This window comes from Eutrigla gurnardus (assembly GCF_963514095.1).
Source record: "Eutrigla gurnardus genome assembly, chromosome: 9".
Taxonomy (NCBI): Eukaryota; Metazoa; Chordata; class Actinopteri; order Perciformes; family Triglidae; genus Eutrigla; species Eutrigla gurnardus.
Genome location: NC_139923.1, coordinates 2,985,488 through 3,009,125, shown reverse-complemented (window position 1 = coordinate 3,009,125; position 23,638 = coordinate 2,985,488). Strand labels below are relative to the sequence as shown.

General features: G+C 42.5%; 1 protein-coding gene across 1 annotated transcript in view; it reads right to left on the bottom strand.

The window, feature by feature from the left end:
• LOC311018806 (protein dachsous-like) overlaps positions 1–20,521 on the bottom strand; it is a gene marked incomplete at its 5' end in the record, with an annotated part of 55,981 nt that extends 35,460 nt beyond the window's left edge. The window contains 17 exons of the mRNA XM_084017877.1: positions 974–1,075; positions 1,285–1,371; positions 2,401–2,490; positions 6,052–6,108; positions 6,214–6,389; positions 8,047–8,113; positions 8,190–8,300; positions 8,716–8,919; positions 9,855–9,952; positions 10,037–10,127; positions 11,243–11,428; positions 12,179–12,280; positions 12,489–12,575; positions 13,558–13,647; positions 17,918–17,974; positions 18,080–18,262; positions 20,366–20,521. Of these exons, the coding sequence (XP_083874003.1) occupies positions 974–1,075; positions 1,285–1,371; positions 2,401–2,490; positions 6,052–6,108; positions 6,214–6,389; positions 8,047–8,113; positions 8,190–8,300; positions 8,716–8,919; positions 9,855–9,952; positions 10,037–10,127; positions 11,243–11,428; positions 12,179–12,280; positions 12,489–12,575; positions 13,558–13,647; positions 17,918–17,974; positions 18,080–18,262; positions 20,366–20,521 (1,944 nt within the window). The remainder of the gene's footprint in view (positions 1–973; positions 1,076–1,284; positions 1,372–2,400; positions 2,491–6,051; positions 6,109–6,213; positions 6,390–8,046; positions 8,114–8,189; positions 8,301–8,715; positions 8,920–9,854; positions 9,953–10,036; positions 10,128–11,242; positions 11,429–12,178; positions 12,281–12,488; positions 12,576–13,557; positions 13,648–17,917; positions 17,975–18,079; positions 18,263–20,365) is intronic.
• Between the last annotated feature and the right edge of the window lie 3,117 nt (positions 20,522–23,638).

The window sequence follows — 23,638 nt, the reverse complement described above, 5'->3', positions numbered from 1 at the left end:
ACAATAACCCTTTTAGATCATGTCCCCGGCCAATTTGTGCACCTATTTAACAATATATGATGACATTTACATAAGAAAATCTATTTCATTGTATGTTCTATATCAAAATCCAATATTTTTGTCATATGACATCTCAACTGTTAAGAGAGCATGTCTGACCTTCAGAGACTGAAATAAATATTTCACATCATTTAGCCTGAAAAGGGAAATCTGTGTTTAGAAGCAGCAGTGTGATCTGTGTTTTTCTCGAGTTAATTTCCTGTTTTATTTTGTAGTTTTGTCCCCTGTGTGGTTTCCTGTATCATACTTCCTGGTCCTTGTTGTTTCTGCTGTCTTGACTCCCCCAAGCTCTCTTGTTGATTACCCTACCTGCCCTAATGTGTTTCACCTGTCCCTCGTCAGATTCAAGATTCAAGATTCAAGATGGTTTTATTGTCATATGCGCAACAATTACAGAGCAGTCGCTGGCAATGAAATTCTTACGTCTTGGGCTCCTCCAACAGTGCAGTAATAAAATAAAAAGAATAAAAAGAATATATATATAAATATAAATAAATAAAAAAAAGAATTATAATAATAATAAAAGTCTAAATACAAAAACCTAAATACAAAACTAAATAAATGTAAATGTGGAATGTAAAAAGTTGAATGTAGAATGTAAACAGACGTTTTTTATCCAGATGTCGACTGGTAAAGTGGCATGCCTCCCTGTGTATAGAGTCTGTGTGTTTCCGCTGTCTTCTGTCATATCGTTGTAAATGTTGGTTCGTTTCCCTGCATGCTGCTCTACCCTGCGTCCAGTGGATTTATTCATGTTCCTGTCTCCAGGTTCCCGTGTCCTTTTTGTGTTTTTGGTGGATCGTAAGTGTTTCTTTTTAAATGCTGTTTTGGCCCTCGTGGTCTCCCTAAGTTGTTAGTTTCATAAATATTTTACCTTTTGTCCAAACCCACAGACACAGTGAGCAGTACTCACTTGAGCGTATAGTATTAGTTGGACATTTTTGACTTTTTCATAGTCAAGCGGCATGTCAACGAGAAGATCCGGGATGGTAGGTGACCTCAGTGCAAACCCGCTCTGCAGAAATCAAACGGGACAATTAGCAGACAGTTCCCCCCCTGCTGCCAGTCTATGTGCTAAGCTAGGCTACATATTTCCTGGACCCATCTCTCTACTGGAGATTCAATTAATATCTTATCTGACTCTGGTGAAGACAAACAACAAGAGGATGTATCTTAAGTTTGGACCTGCTGAGAGATAAAAGAAAAACAAACACAAGTTCTTACAGATTGGGGCAACAGTGTGTAGAATAGCACATCGTCGTCTAAGTCCGTGGCAGTGAAGCGGCCCACTGTTGTGCCGAAAGGAGACATCTGGGACAAAAAGAGTCAGTGTGATGAAATATTAACATGAAACACAGCAGCAGCCACAACACTGCTTTGCTCTGAAACGTCTCTGAAACTTGCATCATCAATAGAATTAATAGAAGTTCCTTTACTCTACAAGGCAAAAAGTATGATATTCCAAATTTCACAGGCATTGATCTACAACCAAAACAGCCTCCACACTTCTGGTGGCAGGTTGCAGGCATAGCTTTCAGCCACAAAAGCAGTCTGGCTCATAGTCTGTGTTGTTGTTCATCCCAAAGTTGTAGCATGGGGTTTAGGTAAGGACGTTTGGAAGGCCTGTCATGTGCTTCCACACCAAACTAGGAACTTAAGTTCTTTATAGAGCTCTCTTTTTATCTAGGTTTTTTCACATTGAAACAGGGGAGGGCCTGATTGTTGGTACAAAATGAAACCAAACCATGCAAATCATCTCCCGACCAAAAATCCATTGAAATAAATGTCCACATACTTTTGGCCACATGATGTACTGTTATTCAGAGAAACTTGAATGTTAACACGGGAGGACGATTAATCCATTAAAACATCCATCCATCTTCTACCGCTTATCCTGTATTCAGGGTCGCGGGGGGGGGTGGAGCCAATCCCAGCTGTCATTGGGCGAAGGCAGGGTACACCCTGGACAGGACGCCATGTAGAGACAGACAACCATTCACGCTCACATTCACACCTACGGGCAATTTAGAGTCCCCAATTAACCTATCCCCATCCTGCATGTCTTTGGACTGTGGGAGGAAGCCGGAGAACCCAGAGAGAACCCACGCTTACACGGGGAGAACATGCAAACTCCACACAGAAGGAACCCGGGCCGACCCGGGAATCGAACCCAGGACCCTCTTGCTGTGAGGCGAGAGTGCTACCCACTGCAACACCGTGCAGCCCTCCATTAAAACATTTATTATTATTTTTTTGGTCATTGTTAAGGCATATAAGGCAAGAAACGGACAACTAATGATGAATGGATTCCTGTGTGTTTAAAGTGTATCAGCCACGTACCTCATTGACGTTGATATGGTAGGTGTTTTCATCAAAGACTGGAGGGTTGTCATTTATATTGTCCACAATTATAACAATGACGAGGCCCAACTGGAAACAAAAACAATATTATTACAACTTTAGCATATTTACTACAACTTATTGATGAATACATTCTGACATCCATCTTTGAGCTGCATGTAGATCCTATATGAAAAGTTAACACAGGATACAATTTAGTCTGTATGATCTGCTTAAAAACAGCAGAATCCCCCAAGCTTCATCAAGAAACACCCTCTCAAGAACCTGGAAAATGTCTACAAACATCCAGAGCAAGAGCTTGTATAACCATCTTAAGAGCATGTACATATTTTTCAAACACCCTTTACAACATGCTCAAGCACCTTTTTAAAACCTGCCCGGAAATTTTGTAATACCCCTGGAGAACCTTTATAACTCTTTATAACCACTGCAAGCACCAAATATGTCCTCAATAATGCCAATAATAAAAACCTCTTCAAACATCTGGAGAACTTCTTCAACACCCTGTAAAACTTCCTCAAACCCCAGAACCTACTCAAGCACCTATGCATTTTTTCAAGAACCCACACAGGCTCCTTAATAATCTGTAGAACCCCTTCAAGAATCTGCACAACTTCCTATAATCCCTTGAGACTCTCCTTGATCACCTGTACATTATTTTCAAGGACTCTTACAGGCTCCTCAGGCATCTGTCCAACCTCTTCAAAACCTTTACAACCTCCTCAAACCCCCAGAGAACCTCCTCAAGCACCTGTGCAATTTGTTTCAAGAACCTGTACTTGCCCCTTGAGTATATGCAAACCCCCTTTAAGAACATCCACAACCTTGTCAAACCATTTGAGAATCTCCTCAATCACCTGTAAAATATCTTCAAGAACCTGCACACACTCGGCATCCTCTTCAAGAACTTGTACAACCCATTCAAACCCATAGAGAACGTCCTCAAACACTTGTTTTTTCAATAACTCATACAGGTTCTTCAGGAATCTGTAGAACCTCTTCAAGAACTTTTCCAACCTCCTCAAACCATATTGAGAACCTTCTCAAGCACCTTTAAAATATCAAGAGCCCGTACAGGTACCTCAGGTATCTGTAGAACCTCTCCAAGATCCTGTCACCTCCTCAAAGACCCAGAGAACCTCCTGAAACACATTTTTCAAGAACTTGTACATGGTCCTTAACAACCTGGAGAACCTCCTCAAGGACCAAAGAATCATCTTCAAACACATGTACTTCTCTCCAAGAGACTGGAGAAGCTTATTAAGCATTTCAAGAAGTTTCAGGAAAATAGGACCTCCTGTTTGTTTTCTTTCTTTTTAATTCTCTTGAGTGTTGCATTGTGGGGCAGCATTACATCTGCATGCTGTCTTAGGCCGCGTTCAGGCTGCCAGCAGAAATCCGATTTTTAGCCCATCCAGATTGGAACCGGATGACTCTTTTGAAGTCTGAACAGTCCCAAGTCACATGAAATCCGATTTTTGCGAAACGGATCGAAACCACCTCCGGGAGGTAGTTTCAGATCGCATTTGGACAGATGCGTCTCAGTCTGAACAGCTCCAAACACTCAGATCGGATTTGACTGTCCGTGAGGTCACTCTACGCGACGCCAGACCTGACCCAATGCGCTAGAGTTCCCAAACGGCCTGAAAATTACAGCCCGACCCGACCCGGCCCGCGGGGTTTTAAACCCGAACCCGACGCAGCCCGACACACCAGCATGAATTGTCGGCCCGAACCCGACCCCCCGCGCGCCTGCATTGTTTTCCTCATATACACTTGTTATCACGATCAGACAGACAGCAGACGTGAATTCAAATGAAACTTACTCTGCCCCATGAAGCAGGCAGCCAGATTGACCAAACGTGAACAGCGATGATTCACAGCAAACAATATATAATTTACAACCTACAATTTTTTTTTTTTTTTTTTTTTTAATGAAATGTGTTTTATAAAAAAAGGAAGCCCGAGGCCCGACCCCCAACCCGACCCGGCTCATTTGCGTATTTTTTCGGCCCGGACCCGGCCCGAAACTTCGGGTCCCGTCGGGTTTGTCGGGCTGGGCCGACCCGTTGAGAACTGCGCCAAACCACCCGCCTGTTTCAAGTTGTGGAGCTACGTTACCGGTATGGAGCAGTCGGAAGAGGCCGAAAACATCAGTCCTTGGACAGAGGAAGAAACAAATCTTGTTTGTTGTTTTTCTCGTCGCTATTACATGACGTCACACAATACACGCCTCCGCTCCGACGTCGTTGCTACAGCAACCAGTCAGATGGGTCACTTGATGTGGCCCAGTCTGAACAGAGCCAAATGCGATTTGGACACTTGCTAAAACAGTGTGGACAGTCAGCCCTAAAAATCGGATATGAGAAGGAATCAGATTTGAATCGGATTTGCCTGCAGTCTGAACGCGGCCTAAAAGTCCCAGTCGGCAACATTTGTTTGATCATATTCACTGGAGCCGACACTACACTCCGATAGAACAACATAAATCATCCAGTTTTAGAAAAAAAAGTGCGCCTCTACGTGCACGTAGAGCCTGTTGTTTGTTTTGCAAAAATAGACAGCGCCCGGATCATCCTGTCCACTCAGCATGCAGGGCTGTGTTCATGCACACAGAGAGACCCTCCCCCCTCGGGTCGATCCACTATCACAGGGGGGAGGCGGAGGGAAGTAGCAAGCTTCCAATTCCTTGTTAAAAACCGAAACGAGGAGGTCAAAACAACCAAGGAAAAGAAACCACCGGTGGAAAAGAAGGAAAAAAGACAGATGGCGACGGTGCCCGTGATAAAACCAGAGTCAACATCGGACCCGCGTTTCAAAGGTGGCGTGATCTAAGGGATTTCAAAAGGCACGAAGTCGAGGGGAAGGAGCTCGGTGGTCGTGGGGGAGGAGCGTGAGAGTTGTCAACATTCAAAATCTGACAGAGTGCCCTCGATCCGCCAGACTTGCCGACTGGGACTTTAAAGTGGCAGTCCATAAGATTTGAGATGCGTTGCTTCTAGCGGCCTCTGTGGCGGTAGATGGAACTGCAGGTGAGCTTCTGGGACTCATCTCCCTCACCAACAGTGTCTCTCATTTGTGTGATGTCTTCAAATGCTCCACACTGAAAGGAGGTCCGTGGTTTTCCCTCGTTGGCGTCACTTTGCTTCTTGATGAATTTCCTTCTTCACTTCCATTAGTTTGTTGTTTCTTTTTCTTGGACTGGAAGTTGAATGGTCTTCTTTCTCTGCCTGTCGATCCTCCATTGTGAGTCAGCAGTAATGAAATGTACCTGGTCAAACACTTTAGACTAGAGGGAGCCTGACTCAGCAGTTACCAATTTCCCATTCCAAGTAAACGCAGCATACTTTGTGAGTAGCTCCACCTGCAGATCAAGCTGACTGACGGAAAAAGATCAAACTCATTTAGAGTTTAGTGGGAATGTGTACAAGCACAAGTACAAGCACTTTCATTAGTGGTCACATGATCAACCACCATTGTTTTAACTCACTCTGTGATAGATAGGAACTTAAGACAATTAAATAGATTAACATGTTACAGACTTCACTTTTACAACAAAAACATTCAGTCATGTTCAGACCACAAAGTGAACTGAGAATGAAATACATTAGAATGCATGAACGTGTTTACCTCGAGGTTTGTGGCTGTTTCAGTGCAGGTGATCTGGACAACATGAGACTGTAAAGTCTGCAAACAAGACAAACTCTAATGACCAACAGAGTTATGTTCAAGGATTGGTATCTAAATGGAGATGTGGGATGGATCTGGTCGACACCATTAGTCGTCACCTACCTCATAGTCCAACACCCTCGCAGCTATCAGGTGGTTTCCTGAGAGCAGGAATGGGTTGTTGGGGTTTGCAGGGGGTGTGAAGGCAAGGGTCACCCCTGTTTGTACTGAGATTGTCTGCACGACATCACCCACGGCATTGTTTTCTGCAAATCTTATAGGGGAAGTAGCAGCACAGACTGTTGTGAGAGAAGAAGAAATGAATGAGTGTCATACCTGCATGTCCAGTACGAAGGATCAGAGGGTGAGTTTGAAAACGTGAAATACTTTGACGTTCTAAGAGGTTCAGATCGAGCTTGTGCTAAAATATTATCAAAAATACGTAATAAAACATGTGTAAGTTCAAATGTAGTTTTTGTTTGATTCGAGTTACGCATCCTGTTTGCATTTGAAGATAATAAGCTCAATTTTAACCAAACTAACTATTTTAATTTAAGCACTGAGATTCATCGAATGAAAAGTGCATTACAAATACAATTTATTATTTATTTATTTGTTTGTGTGTGTGTGTGTGTGTGTGTGTGTGTGTGTGTGTGTGTGTGTGTGTGTGTGTGTGTGTGTCTGTGTGTGCATACGCAGGACATGAAAGGAGTAGTTTACTAAATGAAAAAACTTATGAAAAGTAAATTTTCACTTTACACACACACACACACACACACACACACACACAGACTTCCACACATAATTACAGAGGGCGTAAGGGAAACAGTTTCATGGAAAGTGAAACACAATTCAAGGGGGAAGCAAACACTGATACTGGTTGAAGTTCTCCTAACTATACAACAAAAACAGTCAATATTGGTAGTTCTGCTTCTCCTATGCATTTCTGAAAAATATTGCTTAGGTCAATGAAGTCGAAAAGTACGACGGCGTATTAGGACCACTGTAGAAAAAAATGGAGCCAGTGAGGTGGGCAATATTCTGAGGAAAAAAAGTCGCAAATTTGTGACCTTATAAAGTAGCAGATTTGTTACTTAATTATAGCGACCATCGAGGAAGTAAACACATTGATTGACTGGACGTTTGCCGTTGCTATGATCAATAAACACCCATAAGATGACAATTTGGCCTCATATTATGCGAGATATACCCCTTGTACCATAGCGCTAGTACTAGTGATAGCGGCTATCTTGACCAATGCTGACCATCGCTAAAAATGCTTCCGAGGGGGTATTTGGCTGGATATCATGGTGGAAATTACCTAGGGTGCATTTCACTCCGAACCATCACTTTAACATGGTTTTGGCTTTATGCATTTGGGTTAGTTTTTGAGGAGCCCAACTCAGGATAAGTAAACGGCCGGGAGCAAAGCAAAGTCAAGCCAACGGCACCAAGACTGCATGGAAAGGTCTCTGACCACATTTGCTGTTTTTGGTGACATGGGAGCAGCCAAACCACAGGACTGTGCCAAAGTGGAAATGGGTTCAAAAACATGACTGGACCCAATTGAAATGGAAGAGTCAGCATCTGTCTCCCACGACAATGGATGAGTCCAAACGAGGCACCCCAGGTACTACAGTTACACCCTGATTCATCTGGTCAATGTCCTGAATTCACAAAAAGGTTCCTGGAAAAGTTGAGGCCAATTGTGGACCTGAAATGTATTCCCACTAAAAAGGCTGAATCTTCTGGTCTTGAGGGGTCAGCAGCTAATTTGCACATTGCAGTTTGTGCATTGCAGACTACTAGCTCATCATTCTGGTACTCATATGTCCTTGTATTTGATGGTCATGCAGTGGATAATGTAGCATTGAGCCATAGATGAAGCAGAGCCAGAGAGATTTTGTTGTCTACATTTCAACGTTAAGTAGTCCTCTGTGGAGCTGTCCCTCCTACCTGAAGTCACCACCACTGAGAGCTGAGCTGTAGCAGATTCTTCGTTTGATGTGTCCATTGCAACCACCTGGAATCAGGAAGCTTAAGTTGAGTTCTTCGTAGGAAAACGGCCTATCAATGTGTTACGAGATTTGTCAACTCACTTGCAGAGAGTATGTGGCCTCTGGGAGATCCGTGGTCATGAATAAGTAGCCACCAACGATAGAGAAACCACTGCTCCCGTTGACGTAGTACACAATGTCGGGGTTTAAACCCTGATTGAACAGAAATCAGAAGGTTACTGCCACACATCAAGGTGACAGACAACTCTCATTCCTCAAACACTCAAAGCGGATACAATGCATACGGTATTCAGTTGTACAGAAGTTCACCACCTTTAGTTCACAATGAAGCAAACAAACGTTGAGCTCTTCATCACTTTCCATTTGGCCACTAAATTGCGGACATTTTTTGTTCACTATTTGTTTGTTTACAGGCTGCCTGATCACCTGGTTGTGTTTCTAGGCAGTTTCTTAATGACTGGGTTCGCTGAACTGAGCTATTAACTTGTTGAGTACAATGTTATTATTACTGATAAAACCATCGTAATAAAACCAGATTTTTTCCTTGAATAAAAGCTGAATATCTTAAATGTCCTTTTTTGGTGTACAGTGTGTTTCAGTGTTTCACCCCAGTGGCAGCAAAGTCATCATCCGTGGCGAGGATCTGCAGCGGTTCGTTCTTGTTGGTCGGGTCCATCGCCATGACGCCCACTGCGGTGATGACGCCTTCGTACTGAGGCCTCTGAAACTGTGGAGGGTGGAGACTCTTCACCTGAACCTCCAATGTGACGGTTGTAGTCGCAAACTGGAAACTGTTGATACTCTGAGCAGCCTTGGAGAGAAACAATGGGACCATTAGCCATTTCTTTCAATGGATGACACATTTTGCACATTTTAAAAACCTCCTCAAGCTGCCAGGTATGTAATTCTGATGGGAAATACAATTTATTTTACACATTTAATTGACTCCTATTTGCAGTAAAACATCATTTCACTGTGTGTTTAATGGGTACTACATCAAACTGAAATCAATTGTAGATTAATCAATTAATAGAGAGAAAAGAAATTGGCAACTAATATAAACCTTGATCTTGATCTCTTTCATTTATTGAATAATCAGTTTCAACATTGTTTAAGTTAAAATGCCCAAAGGTCACTGATGCAAGCTTCCTTAATATGATATAGTCTTCTATAATATTAAAATGAAATAGTTTGGTTTGTTTGATAAAGCAAGTGATATCTGAAGCCATCAAATTGGGTTGTCAAAGACATGTTAGGGACCAAATGACTAATAGATGAGTCAAGAAAAAAATTGTTTTTGTTGTTGTTTTTTAATCATTAAAATGAATAAAGATGTGTTTTGAGGAAATAATGAAAAAGCTCCTTTTTTTCTCAAAAGGCCAGATTTCAGAGGATTATTGACTCAAATGTTACACTATAATGTTCCATTATAAACTGTATTAATACAGTGACGGATTATGAACTACTGTCCCTGGGCTCGGATGCATAAAGACCCCACCCCACCCTATCTGTGCAAAAGCGGGTGCAAATGGTGGAGGGGGGTCTGGGGGTCCTCCACCAGATAATTCTGAATTTGGTAGATGTGATTTCCTTTGCTCTGGTGCATTTTTCGTGATGGCCAGCTGGAGAATGGCGATACCTAAATTCGTTCAGATTCATGTCTAGATTAACATTTGATTCAATGCTTTCATTCCATCATTTCAACCGTTCAACCGGATAAAAACAAGTTTAAAAAAATGTCTTTACCAGAACTGTCAGCGTGATCGTCCCCAACACATCGGCCGGCTTCAGCATGGTGATGTTCCCCGTGTTCCGGTTGATCTCAAATAGACCACCATCATTTCCTGAAAAGGCAGACAGACTGAGCTCATCAACGACTCATGTCTGTGGATGAAGACGGGACTGAGGAAGAAACCGCTGCTGCTTACCGCTCACGAATGAGTACGTAATCGCCTCATTGATGGCTGAGTCTCCATCGATGGCGTAAAGCGGTCCTGGCTTCAGAGGTAACACCCCGGTCTGCAGAGGAGAAACACTTTAATTATCACCAACGATGAAAGTGGACTTTTGACATGAACGCAGTGGAAAGCAAGAGATTGACTTCAGGCCTCAGCCTACTTCAAACATCGTGTTTGTCAGATTGTCTTACGCCGTCTGAGACCTTTCTGACAAGGACTGGATGCATCCAACTATTTTTTCAGAAACCAACAATCATGCACACTTTATGCAAGGATTTGTCAGACGTGTGGAGGTGTGAAAGTAGGGGTCCATTTTTCACTACTACTTCTCTCTTTTCATTCCGCCATCATGACGGAAAGAAGATTCCTCAATAAGCCGCGATTGCACTGCTACTGAACTTTGGTTTGCAGCATAATGCTGTTATGGGAATTTTGGATGTTTGTAATTTATAATCAGAATCTTTGTCAGGCCAGACGTTGATCCGCATCTCCTCTTCTCAGCTGTTATGCTATGACTAAAATGAATGCCTGTGTGTAGGTGATACGAGCATGAGTGCCACAGGACATAAGATAATTTCAGAGGACATTATAACATCTGTGTTCTGTACATCTTGTCTTTGTCTGCACATCTTGTCTTTGTAAGATAGGACATGAACCGTCTTTTGTCTACGGTATGATTCCTCCTCCTTAAAAGGGAGATTGCTGTTAGACTCAGGGTCGTTTCTGCTGACTCTGAACCTTTGCATCAGAAGGCAGGGGTGAACATTATTTTCCTCTGCAGACTTAAATACTTTGTCGAATAAACCTCGGAGAAAAAGCTGATCCTGGTTGTTGATCTTTATTGGGCAGATTCATTTTTCCACAACAATGCCAAAACTCCTTTTTGCAAAAATACAAAACATGCAAAACATCACCGCTAGTGTCTAAGAGTGTGCACTGTTATCCCCTTTTGTATGATTCATGCCATCCAGTCTACAAGACAGACAGAAAACAGCAAATTGATGGAGGGGGGATCGTGGAGGCAACACTTGACACACAACGGTCTAATTTCTTTGGTTGAAGAATGTCCAGAACCTCAGTCAGGGAGCTGATTGGCTCCTGATGGATAAAATAATCAATTTCAGGCAAAATCACATCGTTCTACGTTGGTCACTGGACAGTATCAGCGTGGCTCACCTCTTGTTCATTTAAGGTGACCCTGCCGGTGTAGCCGTCACTTGGGCAGAGGACAACCCCCCCAATCTCGTGCTTGCTGCATGGCTGGAACCACGGCGGTCTGTTGTCCACGTCTACAATGGTGACCTGGATTGTGGTGGTAGCAGTGAATGAAGCCCTGCTATTGGCCAGTGCCAAAGGTGTGTCCTTTAAAACAAACAAACAAAAAGACTGTTTATTTTAGGACAACTTATCTATTGTATGATTGGCGGCATCATACAATAACCCTTTTAGATCATGTCCCCGGCCAATTTGTGCACCTATTTAACAATATATGACGACATTTACATAAGAAAATCTATTTCATTGTATGTTCTATATCAAAATCCAATATTTTTGTCATATGACATCTCAACTGTTAAGAGAGCATGTCTGACCTTCAGAGACTGAAATAAATATTTCACATCATTTAGCCTGAAAAGGGAAATCTGTGTTTAGAAGCAGCAGTGTGATCTGTGTTTTTCTCGAGTTAATTTCCTGTTTTATTTTGTAGTTTTGTCCCCTGTGTGGTTTCCTGTATCATACTTCCTGGTCCTTGTTGTTTCTGCTGTCTTGACTCCCCCACCCTCTCGTGTTGATTACCCTACCTGCCCTAATGTGTTTCACCTGTTCCTCGTCAGCTCCCTGCCTCCCTGTGTATAGAGTCTGTGTGTTTCCGCTGTCTTCTGTCATATCGTTGTAAATGTTGGTTCGTTTCCCTGCATGCTGCTCTACCCTGCGTCCAGTGGATTTATTCATGTTCCTGTCTCCAGGTTCCCGTGTCCTTTTTGTGTTTTTGGTGGATCGTAAGTGTTTCTTTTTAAATGCTGTTTTTGCCCTTGTGGTCTCCCTAAGTTGTTAGTTTCATAAATATTTTACCTTTTGTCCAAACCCACAGACACAGTGAGCAGTACTCACTTGAGCGTATAGTATTAGTTGGACATTTTTGACTTTTTCATAGTCAAGCGGCATGTCAACGAGAAGATCCGGGATGGTAGGTGACCTCAGTGCAAACCCGCTCTGCAGAAATCAAACAGGACAATTAGCAGACAGTTCCCCCCTGCTCCCAGTCTATGTGCTAAGCTAGGCTACATATTTCCTGGACCCATCTCTCTACTGGAGATTCAATTAATATCTTATCTGACTCTGGTGAAGACAAACAACAAGAGGATGTATCTTAAGTTTGGACCTGCTGAGAGATAAAAGAAAAACAAACACAAGTTCTTACAGATTGGGGCATCAGTTTGTAGAAGATCAAATCATCGTCTAAGTCCGTGGCAGTGAAGCGGCCCACTGTTGTGCCGAAAGGAGACATCTGGGACAAAAAGAGTCAGTGTGATGAAATATTAACATGAAACACAGCAGCAGCCACAACACTGCTTTGCTCTGAAACGTCTCTGAAACTTGCATCATCAATAGAATTAATAGAAGTTCCTTTACTCTACAAGGCAAAAAGTATGATATTCCAAATTTCACAGGCATTGATCTACAACTACAACAGCCACAAAAGCAGTCTGGCTCATAGTCTGTGTTGTTGTTCATCCCAAAGTTGTAGCATGGGGTTTAGGTAAGGACGTTTGGAAGGCCTGTCATGTGCTTCCACACCAAACTAGGAACTTAAGTTCTTTATAGAGCTGTCTTTTTATCTAGGTTTTTTCACATTGAAACAGGGGAGGGCCTGATTGTTGGTACAAAATGAAACCAAACCATGCAAATCAGCTCCCGACCAAAAATCCATTGAAATAAATGTCCACATACTTTTGGCCACATGATGTACTGTTATTCAGAGAAACTTGGATGTTAACACGGGAGGAAGATTAATCCATTAAAACATCCATCCATCCATCCATCCATCCATTTTCTACCGCTTATCCTGTATTCAGGGTCGCGGGGGGGTGGAGCCGATCCCAGCTGTCATTGGGCGAAGGCAGGGTACACCCTGGACAGGACGCCATGTAGAGACAGACAACCATTCAAGCTCACATTCACACCTACGGGCAATTTAGAGTCACCAATTAACCTATCCCCATCCTGCATGTCTTTGGACTGTGGGAGGAAGCCAGAGAACCCGGAGAGAACCCACGCTTACACAGGAGAACATGCAAACTCCACACAGAAGGAACCCAGGCCGACCCTCTTGCTGTGAGGCGAGAGTGCTACCCACTACAACACCGTGCAGCCCTCCATTAAAACATTTATTATTTTTTGTTTTGGTCATTGTTAAGGCATATAAGGCAACAAACGGACAACTAATGATGAATGGATTCCTGTGTGTTTAAAGTGTATCAGCCACGTACCTCATTGACGTTGATATTGTAGGTGTTTTCATCAAAGACTGGAGGGTTGTCATTCACATTGTCCACAATTATAACAATGACGAGGCCCAACTGGAAACAAAAACAATATTATTACAACTTTTGCATATTTACTACAACTTATTGATGAATACATTCTGACATCCATCTTTGAGCTGCATGTAGATCCTACATGAAAAGTTAACACAGGATACAATTTAGTCTGTATGATCTGCTTAAAAATGTGGAACAGCAGAATCCCCCAAGCTTCATCAAGAAACACCCTCTCAAGAACCTGGAAAATGTCTACAAGCATCCAGAGCAAGAGCTTGTATAACCATCTTAAGAGCATGTACATATTTTTCAAACACCCTTTAGAACATGCTCAAGCACCTTTTAAAACCTGCTCCGGAAACTTTGTAATGCCCCTGGAGAACCTTTATAACTCTTTATAACCACTGCAAGCACCAAATATGTCCTCAATAATGCGTAAAAACCTCTTCAAACATCTGGGCCCTCATTTATAAAACTGTGCGTAGGATCCTTACTAAAAGTGTACGTACGGCAAAAAGCCAAACGTTTGCGTGCGCCAAAAAAAAAATCTGATTTATAAAACTGTGCGCACGCAAGCTGTACGCAATGTTTCCTTTATAAATCACAGGATCACTTACAAGTGTGCGTACCTGAGTCCCGCCCTGTACACGCCCACATTTTACTATGTTAATGAGCCGGCATGCAATCGTTTCCGTGTGGTGAATCACGGCGACAGGTCAGAAAAATAGCGAAGAAACTTAACTTTTCAGAAACGGAGAAAGAGACACTTGTTGGGGAGCTGGAGGCACGGACAATAATTTAATTTAGTGGCCACAGCAGCGGCATCACGAATAAAAAGAAGCAGTGCGAAGGCAACACACTGCTGCAGTCAACGGCGTCAGCTGGACGGAGCGGACGGTGATCTGAAGGTAAATGACATCTTTCCGCTCCTAACATGTATTTGATATATTGCTTGAGTATTTGAGGAAGTTTGATTTTGATGTGACTTTGACGGGGATTGTGTCTGAAAAGGAGGGAGACACAGACGCGACTGAGACCAGCTGGATAAGGGTGAATAGATTTTAAACTTTTATTGTATATAAAACAAAACGTTAAATCGTTTCTGTCCTCCCAGAGTCTGCAGCGTTGGGCTCAGAGGAGGGTGACGGTGAGGAGGGTGATGTGAGGAGGGTGAAGGTGACGGGCCCTCGGCACAGCGTCCGGGTCCGGCGCAAAGCAGCAGTGCACCCCGGACGAATGGCACATCAAGCGGTCGGGTGCTCACTGATGCCGTCCTGCAACTTCAGCGAGACACAATCACCGCCATCAACAACGTTGCAGATGAGCTACGGCAAACGCGCACTGTGATTAATAAAATAATACGTTTACAATGAACATTGATTGTTGTCTTCCTTATCTTACAAACGCAGCATGACATCCTCACGGATTCTTGCGCCCTGTTGATACCCCTCCAGTCGGGCACGGGGCCGTGGCTCGGGCTCATCATGCTGGGGTCTCTACCACCTTTGCCGGGTGGTAGATTCTGCCTCCTGAAGTTCGGTAAAGTTGCGCTCTCCACGCTCCACGACTGAGCGCGCACGAGCTTGCCACTCATTATAGCGCATTTCCTCTGCGCTCTGGTGGTTTAAAAACGAGGATAAAGTGTAACAATTATACGATGGCTTAATGGCTGTATGTATGTGTGTTGATGATATATGCACATAAATAAGGATAATATTTAGTTATTCCCGCTGTGTTCTACAGTGATCTAATGGAAGGTATTGTATTACATGCATTTGGGCCGTCTCCTCCTCCTGCGGTGACAGCGCTGATTAAATATTTCAAAATGATTTTGATTTAAGATACAAGTCAGATTTTAAAAGAAGGTGTTAATATGAAAAAAACTATCACTCATTAAAAGCGTCAAAAACATTGCTGGAGTTCATCATGATAACGCAGATCTAACGTATGATATGGAGTGTAATTAAATGTGTGCGAGTCATCAAAAATATATAGTTCTTCTCACGTTTACTGCTGATTCCCTTCCAGTCTCCAGAATGTGCGTACCGTACGCATGCCTCAGAGTTTGCTTACGGGTACGCACACTTTCCCGTCAAGTTTGGTTTTTATAGATCACAACATTTGCGTGGAAAGTGGCGTACGCACGTTTCCAGCCCCGTTTTGTGCGTACGCAAGCTTTATAAATGAGGGCCCAGGAGAACTTCTTCAACACCCTGTAAAACTCCCTCAAACCCCAGAACCTACTCAAGCACCTATGCATTTTTTCAAGAACCCACACAGGCTCCTTAATAATCTGTAGAACCCCTTCAAGAATCTGCACAACCTCCTATAATCCCTTGAGACTCTCCTTGATCACCTGTACATTATTTTCAAGGACTCTTACAGGCTGCTCAGGCATCTGTCCAACCTCTTCAAAACCTTTACAACCTCCTCAAACCCCCAGAGAACCTCCTCAAGCACCTGTACAATTTGTTTCAAGAACCTGTACATGCCCCTTGAGTATATGCAAACCCCCTTTAAGAACATCCACAACCTCGTCAAACCATTTCAGAATCTCCTCAATCACCTGTAAAATATCTTCAAGAACCTGCACACACTCGGCATCCTCTTCAAGAACCTGAACAACCCATTCAAACCCATAGAGAACGTCCTCAAACACTTGTTTTTTCAATAACTCATACAGGTTCTTCAGGAATCTGTAGAACCTCTTCAAGAACTTTTCCAACCTCCTCAAACCATATTGAGAACCTTCTCAAGCACCTTTTAAAATATCAGGAGCCCGTACAGGTACCTCAGGTATCTGTAGAACCTCTCCAAGATCCTGTCACCTCCTCAAAGACCCAGAGAACCTCCTGAAACACATTTTTCAAGAACTTGTACATGGTCCTTAACAACCTGGAGAACCTCCTCAAGGACCAAAGAATCATCTTCAAACACATGTACTTCTCTCCAAGAGACTGGAGAAGCTTATTAAGCATTTCAAGAAGTTTCAGGAAAATAGGACCTCCTGTTTGTTTTCTTTCTTTTTAATTCTCTTGAGTGTTGCATTGTGGGTCAGCATTACATCTGCATGCTGTCTTAAAGTCCCAGTCGGCAACATTTGTTTGATCATATTCACTGGAGCCGACACTATGCTCAGATAGAACAACATAAATCATCCAGAAAAAAAAGCGCGCCTCTACGTGCACGTAGAGCCTGTTGTTTGTTTTGCAAAAATAGACAGCGCCCGGATCATCCTGTCCAATAAGCATGCAGGGCTGTGTTCGTGTACACACAGAGCCCCTCCCCCCTCGGGTCGTTCCACTATCACAGGGGGGAGGCGGAGGGAAGTAGCAACAAGCTTCCAATTCCTCGGTTAAAAACCGAAACGAGGAGGTCAAAACAACCAAGGAAAAGAAAACACCGGTGGAAAAGAAGGAAAAAAGAAAGATGGCGACGGTGCCCGTGATAAAACCAGAGTCAACATCGGACCCGCGTTTCAAAGGTGGCGTGATCTAAGGGATTTCAAAAGGCACGAAGTCGAGGGGAAGGAGCTCGGTGGTCGTGGGGGAGGAGCGTGAGAGTTGTCAACATTCACAATCTGACAGAGTGCCCTCGATCCGCCAGACTTGCCGACTTGGACTTTAAAGTGGCAGTCCATAAGATTTGAGATGCGTTGCTTCTAGCGGCCTCTGTGGCAGTAGATGGAACTGCAGGTGAGCTTCTGGGACTCATCTCCCTCACCAACAGTGTCTCTCATTTGTGTGATGTCTTCAAATGCTCCACACTGAAAGGAGGTCTGTGGTTTTCCCTCGTTGGCGTCACTTTGCTTCTTGATGACTTTACTTCTTCACTTCCATTAGTTTGTTGTTTCTTTTTCTTGGACTGGAAGTTGAATGGTCTTCTTTCTCTGCCTGTTGATCCTCCATTGTGAGTCAGCAGTAATGAAATGTACCTGGTCAAACACTTTAGACTAGAGGGAGCCTGACTCAGCAGACGGAAGTTACCGATTTCCCATTCCAAGTAAACGCAGCATACTTTGTGAGTAGCTCCACCTGCAGACCAACCGCTGCTGACTGACGGAAAAAGATCAAACTCATTTAGAGTTTAGTGGGAATGTGTACAAGCACAAGTACAAGCACTGTCATTAGTGGTCACATGATCAACCACCATTGTTTTAACTCACTCTGTGATAGAGAGGAACTTAAGACAATTAAATAGATTAACATTTTACAGACTTCACTTTTACAACAAAAAAAAACATTCAGTCATGTTCAGACCACAAAGTGAACTGAGAATGAAATACAGTAGAATGCATGAAGGTGTTTACCTCGAGGTTTGTGGCTGTTTCAGTGCAGGTGATGTGGACAACATGAGACCGTAAGGTCTGCAAACAAGACAAACTCTAATGACCAACAGAGCTATGTTCAAGGATTGGTATCTAAATGGAGATGTGGGATGGATCTGGTCGACACCATTAGTCGTCACCTACCTCATAGTCCAACACCCTCGCAGCTATCAGGTGGTTTCCTGAGAGCAGGAATGGGTTGTTGGGGTTTGCAGGGGGTGTGAAGGCAAGGGTCACCCCTGTTTGTACTGAGATTGTCTGCACGACATCACCCACGGCATTGTTTTCTGCAAATCTTATAGGGGAAATAGCAGCACAGACTGTTGGGAGAGAAGAAGAAATGAATGAGTGTCATACCTGCATGTCCAGTACGAAGGATCAGAGGGTGAGTTTGAAAACGTGAAATACTTTGACGTTCTAAGAGGTTCAGATCGAGCTTGTGCTAAAATATTATCAAAAATATGTTATAAAACACGTGTAAGTTCAAATGTAGTTTTTGTTTGATTCGAGTTACGCATCCTGTTTACATTAAGATAAGATAAGATAATAAGCTCAATTTTAACCAAACTATTTTAAGAGATTCATCGAATGAAAAGTGCATTACTGTTACGGCCCCACGCAGGGTTATTTTTCTCTTACAGGTCTGGCGTTGGGAGAGACCAGCTGATTCGGGATTGACGGCAGCTGCCATCAATCCACTCCTTCATAAGCTGTGCCAGTCTGTGTCCCTGGTTGGCCCGGATAACATGTTGCCCTCCTAGGTCACCCAGGTTAAGCGGTCCTGTGTGACATTAGTTTTGTTATGTAGAGTTTTTGTTAAAAGCACATTTTTTGGTATAGTTTAACCTTGTTTTGTTAAATAAATATACTTTTACTGCTCCAAACTGCGTGAGGCTTCTATATTTGTTGTGGTCCAAGAGCCGACCATAACAATTACAAATACAATTTATTATTTATTTATTTGTTTGTGTGTGTGTGTGTGTGTGTGTGTGTGTGTGTGTGTGTGTGTGTGTGTGTGTGTGTGTGTGTGTGTGTGTGCATACGCAGGACACAAAAGGAGGTGTTTACTAAATGAAAAAACGTATGAAAAGTACATTTTCACTTTACACACACACACACACACACACACACACACACACACACACACACACACACACACACACACACACACACACACAGACTTCCACACATAATTACAGAGGGCGTAAGGGAAACAGTTTCATGGAAAGTGAAACACAATTCAAGGGTGAAGCAAACATTGATACTGGTTGAAGTTCTCCTAACTATACAACAAAAACAGTCAATATTGGTAGTTCTGCTTCTCCTATGCATTTCTGAAAAATATTGCTTAGGTCAATGAAGTCGAAAAGTACGACGGCGTATTAGGACCACTGTAGAAAAAAATGGAGCCAGTGAGGTGGGCAATATTCTGAGGAAAAAAAGTTGCAAATTTGTGACCTTATAAAGTAGCAGATTTGTTACTTAATTATAACGGCCATCGAGGAAGTAAACACATTGATTGACTGGACGTTTGCCGTTGCTATGACAAGTGAAAGCTACTGCTAGAATTTTAACCAAACCACCCGATCAATAAACACCCATAAGATGACAATTTGGCCTCATATTAAATTAACCAACAATAACCATAAACATCATCACCCTAAGGACCTTAACGAGGCCTTGTCATACGTTGGGATGTATTTATTTGCGACTACATGGCCCTAATACACCGTCGTAGAGAAGACATAAACAAGTCAAAATGTAAAATGTCGGCCCTTATTTATTGAACTGAAATATGTCTTAAACAGTCCTTAAATCTCAAAACGGATAGATAGATAGATCTCTCAGACAGACAGACAGACAGACAGACAGACAGACAGACAGACTATGTCCACCTGTTATATACTGTTTGTGGTTTATTACACCTAGCCTAAGTAGGTTGGTTGTTATTTTGGTTTGGTTTCCATCTACACAACACACACGTTACATGATCACACATAAGGTATTTCATGGATACATGTGCATTTGTAGCTCAGGTTGTAGCAAACAGCTGTTTGCCTGCAGGATGGGAGTGTATTTGTTCAGCCTGCGGGTCGGGAGGCATGGACTCTAGACATCTTCCCATTTGTAAAAACTTGTTTAAAAAGTTTTCTTTTCTGCTGCAGACGAGATGAATTTGATTTAATGTGCCGCGTATGTTTACAATTGATTGTATCAATTGATGAATAATCGTGGTGTGAAATCATAAATTGAACGTCAGCACATATTGAAAATGTCCCCACCCTTCCCCTCTCTGCCACACACAAACATCAGACCCTGTTTCAGACAACTGAGCTCTCTTTGGTTTTTATTCCACTTGATTCTCTATCTCAACTCACTCATTGTGAGTAGTTGGAGCTGGACTCTATGTGACATGTTAGCGCATGTTACTGGCTTCTCGAAGGTGACACCAGCAGCTAAACAAAGAAGTCTCCAGTGAAGCAGCAGATAGCAGTACTCACTGTCGGCGGTGGACGCTCTGAGGAGAGTCAGAAGCAGAAAGCAGAAGGACGTCCTCACAGTGAAGTGTGGATGAATCCCGTCCATGTCTGTCCTGTCTGAACCGATCCTCGTCTGTCTGTCCTCGGCTTATCTGCTCGGCTTTATGGCTGCTGTGGACTTTTCCCTGTCATAAAAACATCACATATTTCCGTGTGTGTGTGTGTACTGGGAAGTCATAAAATCTTATTTGTGACAAATTGTCTTATTGTCTCATTCATATGGTTGACTTGAGGCACATCATAGTTAGATGTTTGTAGATATAGAGAAGTTTTCATTAATGATAGCCTCTATTAAATTATCCGCCAATGTCTTCATACCAACATCTCCCCTAGGATCCTCTTCTCCAATCTCCCTTCTTCCAGAGGTCATGTGTCTCCTTTTATAGTTGGCAACAGCGACAGAACAAACATAACACATACACATAGTCATTATGCATATAATAGGTTCTACACAACCAAAATGCACTGATCCAAGCTACTACTAATCGTACTACTATTAGTGCTGTTTTGTCCAAAACATGTACTTCTTCAATGTACCTAACATCCCCAAATACAGTGGTACCTGTACCTTTAAATGTAAAGCTCCTTCAGACTGGAACAGCTCAGTATGCATTCAAAACATCTCTTTTTATTTACTTGCAAGCAGTTGCTGTAAATGTTTTCTTCATGTTTGACCCTTTCTGTTTGTTTTGTTTTATATACCCAAATAGTTGGTAAACTTTTTGTTACTCATTTCTTTGATTGATATATTTTTCTCTTGCCTCATCATAATTGTGCATGAATGTATTATATATGGAGGTTGTCTTCAATAGGGAGTTGGTGGGGCGGGTGAGGTGGGCTGAGGGAGAGCTTGAGCTTTAGTGAGTGTGAATGTGCATGTCTTGTATTGTATTGTTGTATTGTATTGTTGTATTGTTGTAATGTTTTTGTCCTGTGTCTCGAGGACCCCCTTGAAAACGAAATGATGCATCACAAGGGGTTATCCTCCAAACAATACATTTCAAATTTCAAATACTTGTTGCATGCAATCGGTTATGTGTTTACTACTGTATATGGAATATGCTAACTATGGAAAAAATTGCCATCCTTTCCTCGTCACCCTAATGGATATGGAAATAAAAGTGATTCTAAGTGATGCTAGCAGCTTTGCTTGGGGAGAGGATTTTGATTACTTAGAATGAAATTACCGTTTTTCCTACCGATCACAAATCTAAACAATATTCTCCAATTTACATTTTCGAACGTTTTCTGAAAAAGGACATTTCTGTGTTGAAAAATACGTTTATATTTACTATTTAATATGTGAAATATGATTAAAATCATAAACCATAGTCACTTTCTTTTTGTGTCTGGGGGAATTACACCTATATGGAAATAGTTATTTGTTCATTGCGATACATTGTGAACTACGGGAGTTGAACCTCTATTGCCTGCACCGTAGACACCGTTGCTAACTGTTACACCACAATCGACTGTTTCATTCAGTTATACACATTAATTCGGGCCGTAAATGTCTGCCACGCCATCCTTTGCTGCAGTTACGTTGCTCTGCTTTCTAAGGATGAGCTCGTTTTCTACATAAACACTCAGTAATATCTAATAACTCTCTCCCGGTTGCCATGGTGAATCATAGTATCGGAGCTCCATTGATGATGGCTTTGTAGAGTCGGCAGGCACGCACGTAACTCAGAGTTTACATACTCAGAGTTGATTGAACTAATTCAGAACTGCTTCAGTTGGTTGACTCAGAGTTCAGGGTTAGGTTCAGAGTTCAGGGTTAGGTTCAGAGTTCAGGTTAGGTTCAGAGTTGGTTGAGCCTGCTTTCTGGAATACCCCCCTGTACAGCTATATCATGAAGAGCATCTAGAAATGTGATGATGTTGTGTATTGTATGGACCTATTTTGCATGATGTACAGAAGCCCTCGAAGACTCATGGTGGCACACAACGAGATATTTCCCCTTTGCTACCCCGGGCCGTGGACAATTGCCCTTTGGCCAATTGTATTAAGACTCCGTCGACTTGTTTTGCTCAGGTTGAATCCGGCCTCATCAATGTAAATAAAGGGTTAGGGTCATGACGCTGTGCAGCTCCATCCATGGCCAAGATTCTCTGTAACAAAAAATACATATTGTGGATGGCTATGTGGTATTGATATAATGGTATCAGCTGTTACTGGATTACACCAATACTGTATTGTAAATGTAAAGGACTGTAACACTTATATATATTGAAGTCCTTTGACCCTGACACAGTTGCTTCATGGTCATTTTGTTCTTAACCAAGATGTGTCTTATAGTGGTAATGCTTACTCGGTTTATGTTGTTGAACACTTGCCTATCTGCAAGTATTTGGTGCCGTAGCTGCTGGAGACGGATTGAATGGTTTGCTCTGAGGTCCACAATGGCAAGTTCCTGCTGTTGGATGAACAGGCGTTGGCTTCCACCCCCAAAAGGTCTTCTAGTCATTCTATAGAAAAATGCAACCACAAATTGTTTTGGTATGCTTCTTTTTTACAGTACTGTATGTACTGTACTTTACTGTGTATACCATACCACTGTACTGAAACATCTCAATATATGTAATCACGGTATGTTTCACAAAACTACCAATTTCGTTACAAAAGGAGCATTAGCCATCCTGCAATACAGTACATGTGATACGGTAATGTGATATGGTACAGTACTGTGAATACTCTAGATACCATCTGAGATGAGTAGAAAGTAGAGAGTTGAAGACGTACCTGTTTTCCAGTCAGAATGTCCTTATTATGGATGAAACTGTGAAACGGCTTAGATTAGGGTGGGCTCCCTGCCCAGCTTCCCTCGTAGTCAGGCCATGGTTTATGACATCGTCCACCAAAGTTGCTCTTATGTCATCGGAAATAATGGTCCGTGCATGGCCTCTTCGACCACGTCCTCCTCTTCCTCTTCTTCTACCTCTACCTCTTGCTCTCCCCCTGCATCCATGCTTGATAAGTTCTCAAAATGACTTCCAGTTTTTTTCAATTGCTAAAACACAATTTTGCAAACTAGGCTGCTAGTACTATCAAAATACTTAACACAATTCACAAAACCACACATCCAAACTGCAAAATACCTCATATATGCTGCAAAATGAAGCTATGCAAGCAAAACTTCATATAACATGACCAAAATCAAACT